The 8,762-nt window shown below is 38.9% G+C and overlaps 1 protein-coding gene across 1 annotated transcript; it reads right to left on the bottom strand.

Annotated features, from left to right (window-relative positions):
* Positions 1-3,053: 3,053 nt before the first annotated feature.
* Positions 3,054-8,508, bottom strand: LOC127636612 (alpha-2B adrenergic receptor-like). Its single transcript, XM_052117257.1, has 2 exons — positions 7,918-8,508; positions 3,054-7,721 (listed from the first exon to the last, which is right to left on the bottom strand). Exon 2 carries the CDS (start codon positions 7,551-7,553, stop codon positions 6,141-6,143), a length of 1,413 nt encoding a protein of 470 aa, XP_051973217.1. The 5' UTR covers positions 7,554-7,721; positions 7,918-8,508; the 3' UTR covers positions 3,054-6,140.
* Positions 8,509-8,762: the final 254 nt, after the last annotated feature.

The following is an 8,762-nucleotide window of genomic DNA, read 5'->3' as shown; positions in this document are numbered from 1 at the left end:
GCTTTAATTCAATTTAAGCCCTGCCTGATGCAATTGACTCTTAATATTACGGTGAAAAGTAGCCAGACTTACGTATTGATTTAGCATCTTTTGCTTCCCTCATATGAGTTTGCTCTGATCATTATAAAAATAAACCCAGCAGTCCTCATAATCAAAATGTTTGCTTCTGAATTCTGTGTACAAATACCTTCCACATCGCCCTGTTTTTCAGCATCTGTTTCTGTCTCTTCAAAAAGAAGATGGAGAGAAGGACCATTTCAGAAAATTTCAATACAACTGGAAGAATGTAAATATGAACATCTGCATTCCGCAGATGTAATGAAATCAAAGCATCACTGGGATGCAGATGGTTGTGTGTTTGTTTCACTGGAGACCAAGTGATAATGAACTGCTTGTTAGAACTTCAACATGTTTTGTAAAATGAGTTAATAATAAAAACAATAACATAATCAGCTCTTCAGTTTTTTGGACATAAGCGGAAGTTATGACGTGAATAGAAAAATATATTTTATTTAAATTCTGCACTATTTCTAGGTTAATCCTTAACACATGATTTTTAGGGTGTTAACTCCTATTACAAAAGTCAGATTCCATTGCTTCCATTAAAGCACACAAGATGCTGTTTGCACCACTTTCAAATCATGCTGGATAACATAGATCATCAGGTTTTGCACAAAATTGTGGAGTCCATGCCACCTCGAGTGCATGCTGTCATTAATGCAAAAGTGACATACTAAATACTAAGAAATTCTGAAATTCATACCGATTTTCCAATTCAACTTCACTCAAACTGTTCTTTATCTTTTCTATTTCTGGTTATGATAGACCTGACTAATTCCTAGAAACCATGCATCTGTGATAGGCACAGCTTAGATAAAGCCTGGTATCGCAGGTTATTAGCTATATAGATGGAACCAATAAAACTGCATTTAAAGAGTCACATCTTTGCGCATCTGTGTAAATACCTATAAATAACTTTCAGCCAGTTCATGAGAGAGTTTTTAGAATTTCAAGTAAATTATTTCCTATTAAAGAGTCTCTCTGGTCTGTGGCTTCCATGTTTTAACAGCGCATTTACATGCACGTTTTACACCAGCTATGCCTAATAAGCCGACAATGTGTAAGGTTATGTATACGCAGCTTTAACTGCTTTCCTTTAATCAGGGGTATTGACATATTGACCGGTTGGCACAGGTAGATTTTTTGCGTTACATGTAAACACCAGTGTTCTTACCATCTTATCCAGTGTTCGCAAATGCTTTGCGCATTAGGGCCGACAACTGTGAAAATAAAAGAGAAGTTTCACCTTAAGAATGACCAAAATTCTAATTAAATTCAAATTTTAAAGTCGCCATATTTTTTAATAGATCTTGTTTCCTTAAGTTCACAAAAAAGTGCAACAAACACATACACTGATGAGCAAAAACATTATAATCACCTGCCTAATATGATGTTGGTCCTTCACATGCTTCCAAAATAGCTTCCAAAATGACTCTACAAGACTCCTGAAGATGTCCTGTGGTATCTGGCACCAAGACATTAGCAGCAGATCCTTCAAGTCCTGTAAGTTGCGAGGTGGAACCGCCGTGGATCGGACTTGTTGGTCCAGCACATCCCACAAATGCTCAATTGGATCGATATCTGGGGAATTTGGTTTCCAGGGCAACACATTGAACTCTACATCCCGTTCCTCAGACCATTCCCAAACAATGTGTGAAACAATGTTTAAGTAGGTGGTATGTGTCAAACTGATGTCCACATCAAAGGTCGGACCCAGGGTTTCCCAGCAGAATGTTGTCCATATCATCACACTCCCTCCACCGGCTTGTCATCTTCCCGCAGTGCATCCTGGTGCCATCACTTCCCCAGGTAAACGGCGCACACGTACATGGCCGTCCACGTGATGTAAAAGAAAAAGGCTCATTGGACCAGCCACTGATCCAAGGGTCAGTTTGCTTCACCTGTGAGTGGTCATAATGTTTTGGTTCATCCATGTATATGCAAACCATAGATTTATGTTATTACAGAGAAATTAAGAACATTTGTAGAATTTTTTAATTTCAAATTTTTATTTGGCAGACTTTAGTGCACATGTCTGTTTACGTTTTAACGTCATAAGCAAGACTGATCCAGTGTTGCCATATCATATATTGGACTTTTTCATGAAGTCACTTTCAAAAATTGGTAGGTTGTGTTTTTTGGGATTTATTTCAAGAATACTGTTGCATTTTTTGGGCTTGTTTTTCCAGACCAGGTCGCCTCGCAGATTTGATATTTATTCAAATCATGAGAAATTGCGTACACAAATTTCAAAGTCCATATTGTGCGTGCACAACGTTTATACATCACGCTCCAGGTCACTTGTTCTCTGCAAGATCTGGCAACACTAATCCGACTATTTCAAATCTCATGTAAATGTGGGATTATTTTGTTGTTTTGGTCATCTTATAGACAAATTTCAGTGCACGCTCAGTACGTGGTGGCAGAAAGCCGATAGACTGTTGTGTTAGATTTGACAGATTAGCAACTAAATGAAAGTCAGACAAAAAAACATCATAAATACACACATATTCTTTGCTATACAATTATTATGATGAGTTAATAATGAGTAAATAACATATCTGTAATAATGTTTGCTTCATATGTTTGCTGCAAGCAGGGAGTTGAAAGGATTTTCTCTGTTGATGGCTTGAAGCCGCAGCCATACAAGAACCCTGGAAAAAAATTTATACAATGGAATCCGACAAAAGTTTACTGTTTGCGGAAAGTCTCTGCCACCCCTTTCATGTGTGACGTAAGTGGTGACATGGCCAAAGGATTGGTCTATTGCTGTGCCTGTCCCAGGGAAAATGACAACTGACCGTGCAATACACTTTAAATATCAGATTCTCTATCTAACTGTATAATGCAGCTGCATAATAGACGGCACAACTTTCCCACAACATCATGAATATTTAAAAACATTCAGTAATTACATTCACAGTAGCCACTGGCTTACTCCGTGTGAGTGGTTTGATACAGTGAAATTACTGACCAAAATATGCAGACTTGAAGAATGAAATGCAAATTTATTTCCACAAATCCATTTGGTATATGGCAACAATTCATTTCGGCATGACGCTTAAATGGAACCAAACTCGGAAAAGCAGCTTTACAGTCAAAAGACATGCTGGTACATGCCTAGTTCTACTTATCTGTGTGCACACAAACATACTGACCAATACTATTTAGAAGCAAATCGAAAGCACACAAGACTTCTAGTGACAGCACAAAAATAATAAAAATAGTTTCAAGAGGCATTTATCAGTGCATTCATTGTTTACATAATTGCCCCCTCTCTTATATACACAAAAGGACACTGGGAGAGGACATTAAACATCCATATCAGTCCATTTCCAACATCAGAATCAGTCACAATAAACTATAATAGAGGTTCTGAGCAGACCTTTATCTTGAAACTGGATTTCTGGAAATCTGTTATTCATTAATGAAATCTATAATCCAAAAATATCAGATGAAGTCAGTGCCATGCTTTATCTTAAGCAGAGGATGTTCAGATAAAATTTCAAAAGAATAATTCATCCAAAAAGGCTTAAGCGTGCTCATAAGAGATGTAGCAATGTCTTATTAGTTAACAAATCGTCCAGACTTTAGACAATACAGCTATTTACATGCACACTAATATGCTGATAACTCCCAATAATAAGCTTATTTATAAAAATCTGACAAAACAAGAAAACCATGCTTACATGGGATCGGAAATAATCCCTTTTATTCTCCGCTTATGACGTCAGTATGTGATGAGGCATGCTCACAACACTTGCATTCATTGGATAAGCCGTTAAGAATGCCAGTAAATGTGTTTACATACAAAGCACAATCAGGGTAATGGGCAAAAATTTACATGTGTTGATCAGTTTATTCTTAAGCCATTCATGACCCTACACCGTTAAAGTAATGCTGTTTAATCTGTTTACATGACCACGCATGTTGTCAGATTATTAAGCCTAATAGATGTATGAATGTGCATGTAAAAGCGCTCATTGCTACTTCTCTCAACAGATGTCAGGATTTCCAGTGAATAACAACTTACATTCAGTCCGTTATCACAAAGCTATCAAACGGCATTAGAAGACTTTGAATGTTTGAAACTGAAAAACTCCAGTTTCCATTCATTGTAATTTCATGGAAAAGAGTGACCAGTATATTCATCACAATTCTCCTTTTGAGTTCCACAGAAGAAAGAAAGTCATTGGCTTTAAACTTCTAGAGGATGAATATTCATTTTCTGGTGAACCATTCATTTAAAGCTTGTATAGACCCATATCTCTTCCTCTTTAACTTTCTTTTTCTCTCCCGCTCCTGAGACGGAATACCTCTCTTGGGCTTTAAGAGCTTGCAGCACTTTCCCAGTAAGGTAAAGCACTCTGAAATCTTCTCAGCTCCAGCTCTCTGATCTCGCAATGCAGAGCCAGAGGTGTCTCCAAGAAAAGAGCTGCATTGTCTTTGAAAGTACACTGGTAGGTCAGCTCAACAAACAGCCTGAAGGCCAGACCATCTCCAGAGAGACAATAGTACAATCTTATGCTGTGCAGATAAATGCAAAAAGAAAATGGTTGCCAAGTTGATCTGCTTTCTCAATAATCATCTGATCAGTTTAGCATACCCAGAAATAATTTTGGCAAATACCTTCTATTCACCATCTGGATACAGTACTCATTGGAAGTACAAAAAGAATGAGAACATTTACTTTAATGAATCTCATAAATCAAGGTTGTCCAGGCCATACCACAATCAAAATACGAAACCATAATTTTCTTTCTCTCATAATTTACTCACTCATATTTCATTTATGGAATGCAAAGAAGTTATAAAGCAAAACTTCTAAGCTGTTCTTTTCAGAACAATAGAACTCCACATCCACATCCATTTCTATCATATGGAAAAGATTTGCTTGGACCTTCTGCTAAATATATCTCCTTTTTTAGGACCATTTTTATTAATGAGCTTTGGATCCATTCAAGTTTAAATTTGTTTATTTGTTTGTTAAATGAATTGGTGGTGTGCTTAGGAAATTGTAAAATGTATAGTTTTATGATGATTTATAGGTCTTGATATTTAGGAATTTATGCAATGATGAATTTTATTTTAATATCAGCCTGTAAATGAGAAGGAAGTTGAGAGAGGAAAGGCAGGTGTGAAAGTGGAGAGCATACACCCTTTCAACCGCATTTCGTAAAGATGTAATTTGAACCTTATTTTTGGAAAATAAATGGAAGCGTAGCGTAGTTCTAGCGGGAAGACTAGCAGCTGTACATCATCACATCATTAGCTGGGTAATTCCTAGCCAATCACATGTAAGCCATTGCTTTATAAGTCTGCTCACAATCTATCACATTGCTGTTTCAGTGTGCTAACACGGCAACCTCCACCACCCCACCACCACCAGTTGAGCCCTGTCCCGCACGGGGTAGGCTCCTCGCCCCTGCCTCCTATCTCCGGCAGGACATGACGGTTCCGGGTACAACTCCCTCGGACCGCCGGATGGGGCCTACGCCAAAGAGAGAGACATTACTTTCTGTTCTACATTTATCAAATAAATGGCATCTTAAACTTCACTCAAGCCTGCGTGTCTTCCCGATAGAAATTACTTTATTTCATCATCAATAATCTTTGTTTTATAGATCATTATTGGATATATGTGCATCAGAATATCCCTCAAACTTCTGCACCAGTTGAGTGGATTCATTTTAAATTGGAAGTTTGGACAAAGAAAGCCCCTAATACTATGATAGTAATTTATCCAACTTACTGCAATGCTAAAAAGATAGTGGTATATTATTTCAATTGTCAAGTATTTATACAGCATAGCAGTATTTGTTCTCATTCCTTTAATATATGCTTTATCATTTTTATTTCAAATGAAATTATTACTTTTTGAACATACTATAATTCAGTAATGAGAATCATCAAGAAATTTAAAGGTAAGTTGGAAGGTAAATCTGCACAAATATATATTTTCTGAAATACTTTTTCTCTTTTGACTTTGTGGTTAAATATGACCTGGACATGAGATTCACCCTGTAATGAATCAATGTTCCTGTACTGTATAAAACTGCTTTTGAAAGGTGTGTCAACTTTTACAAAGAACAATCCTTACATCTTTTACTCAAAATCGTTTTGAAAGCTTTTCGGAAGTCCCTGTTAAAGATGGTATAGATGAGCGGGTTTAGAGCGCTGTTGCAGTAGCCAATCCAGAAGAAGAATTTAAAAAGTGGTACTGGCAGTTTACAAGCTTCTGGACATATGGCCTGCAAACTGTAGCTGAAGAAGAACGGAAACCAACAGATGACAAATCCTCCGATAACAACTGCGAGAACAAAGGTGAAACGTTTCTCCCGAACAATCATGGCCTTTCTCCTGGTGTTAGGAGTTCCTACTGGTTTCATGTTAGAAGATGTCAATTGGCTGCCCTGTGTTGTAGCGATCATGTCCTTGTAAGTTTGAGTCACTGAGGAAGTTTGGTGTCCTGGCTCCAGCGCTCCCACATTAGAGGATGTCCCATTGGCATTATGTCCCCCCACCACGTCTACATCTGAGCCAGAGCTTGAACTGTCATCGTTGTTGTTGTCCTTGTTTCTCTGTGAGTGTTTTATCTGTTGACTACTCTCAAGGGGAGGCAGCGAAGGCTGGCTTGTGGGCATTTGACTTCTGGAGGCCAGCAGGACAGAGGATCGGACAGCCAGATTTGGGGCATTTGCTTGGGCCACACTTTCTTGCTCTTTGCCATTCTGCAGCACCTTTTCTTGGATAACCTGTGGGTTGGCAACTACGACATCCTTCCTGGGCTCCCCTGGAGGACATCGAGTGTGCTTCTTGGCAATCTGATAGACTCGAACGTACACCAAGATCATGATGATGCAAGGGGCGAAGAACGACCCAATGGAGGAGTAGAGGATGTACCATGCCTCTTCATTGAGTTTGCACTCTGGGTAGGTTCCATTCTTTGGCTCATCCTTTTGGGTCTTTTTCATAGAGACCAACGGGGGGAAAGAAATGACTGCAGCGATGAGCCACACTACCACAATGGCTCCTTTGATCTTGCGAGGTGTGCGTTGGGAGGCATACTGCACCGGCCGCGAGATGGACAGGTAGCGGTCCAAGCTGATGGCGCACAGGTGCATGATGGACGATGTGCAGAAGAGCACATCCAAAGCCAAGATGATCTCGCACCAAAGCGAACTGAAGTACCAGTAGCCCATCAGCTCGTTGGCCAGGGAAAATGGGATAATGAGGGTGGCCACCAGGATATCAGCTGCAGCCAGGGAGACCAGGAAGAGGTTTTGAGGTCCTCGCAGAGAACGGCATGTCAAGACGCCAATGATCACCAAGATGTTCCCGAAGATGGTGAAGAGCATTATGAGTGTCATGGCAGTGGCAAATGTAGCGGTGACTTCGGGGGAGTAAGGAGGACACCCTGGGATAGTATGGTTGCATATTTTAATGCTAGAATTGAGATTTGTCCAACTCTTTGGAGACGGCTTCATGGTCATATTTAAGATCCAAGATTAACAGATGTGTCTTGATGGAGGCTTGTATCTCAAAGTCTGATAGCTTAATCCATCCAAAAACATTTTTCCTTTTATATAATCAGTTAAATGAGAAAAGGGGCTCTTTTTTGGCAAAAAATGGCATAACTGCAGGTATTTCCCTTGGCAAACCTTATAAGAAAAATGTATGAATATAAATCCAGATATTTTGGGACCATAAAAATGCAATTTTGCAATAAAAAATAAAATAAAAAAACAAGCAAAGCAATTTCGTCAATGCGTAAAGTGAAACAAAATACACTTAACTACAGAACTTGTCATTGTTAGAAAAAATTGTAAATGAACTTATGAAACGGGTTGTACTTACAGACTGTTAACAATAAAGCTTTTACACTGAATACAATGCTAGTCCTCAGTTGAATAGGTGCCCGCTTTCCGTTGTCGAACAAATACGCGCTTGGAGATGCGCAAACACACTGACCCGTCAAAATGTAAATATATTATTTTTAAGTCGGTAAAAGCTAAAGAATAAAATCGGCTGAAAATGCATATGTAAAACGAGCTCAAAACATGTGAGATCCATGAGATCATTGGAAACCGAACAGATCTGAAAAGCGTTCAACAAAATGCTGAAGGTCCGTCAGGTCCGTCCATACGCGCACCAGCCGAACCAAAACTACTCTTCCGTGTAAAGCAGAAAGTAGTCAAAACGACCTCAGCATAAAAAGTTCCACGTCGGAAAAACACCATATGAAGCCATCAGTTTCTAAAGAAAATGTCCAGTTTTTTTAAATGTCCCAAGAAGTCTGTTTTGAATACATTTCCTCGGTCTCACCAGTGGAAGAGAAGAAACTGAGAATCAGATCATATTCTGCATGATTATCCATCTATTCAATCATGCTTGGATTTATTCAATAGTTTTAACGGAGATATTGTAACTTTGCGCAGTAGGAACGAAACGGACTCGGCTCTAAATAAGCGCATCTTTCCGCGTGTCCTCCTCTATTACGTCACGCAGGGCGTCACTTTTAATCCAAAGCGGTGAACAGATGAGCAATACAGCTGAATCGATTCTTCATAAGGAGGCAATAACATGAGAAAAGTGCTGCAAAACAAAGTTTCAAATTGCTCAGAGAAGTACGAGGGAAGTGGGTGAGAGAAAGTGGTGAAAAAATGGAGTGGGATTTAATTTTTTCTATTATGAATAAAGAC

The sequence above is a fragment of the Xyrauchen texanus genome, chromosome 44 (genome assembly GCF_025860055.1).
Source record: "Xyrauchen texanus isolate HMW12.3.18 chromosome 44, RBS_HiC_50CHRs, whole genome shotgun sequence".
In the NCBI taxonomy this organism is placed as follows: Eukaryota; Metazoa; Chordata; class Actinopteri; order Cypriniformes; family Catostomidae; genus Xyrauchen; species Xyrauchen texanus.
Note: the sequence above shows the minus strand (reverse complement) of the source record. Positions and strands in the feature narration are given on the sequence as shown.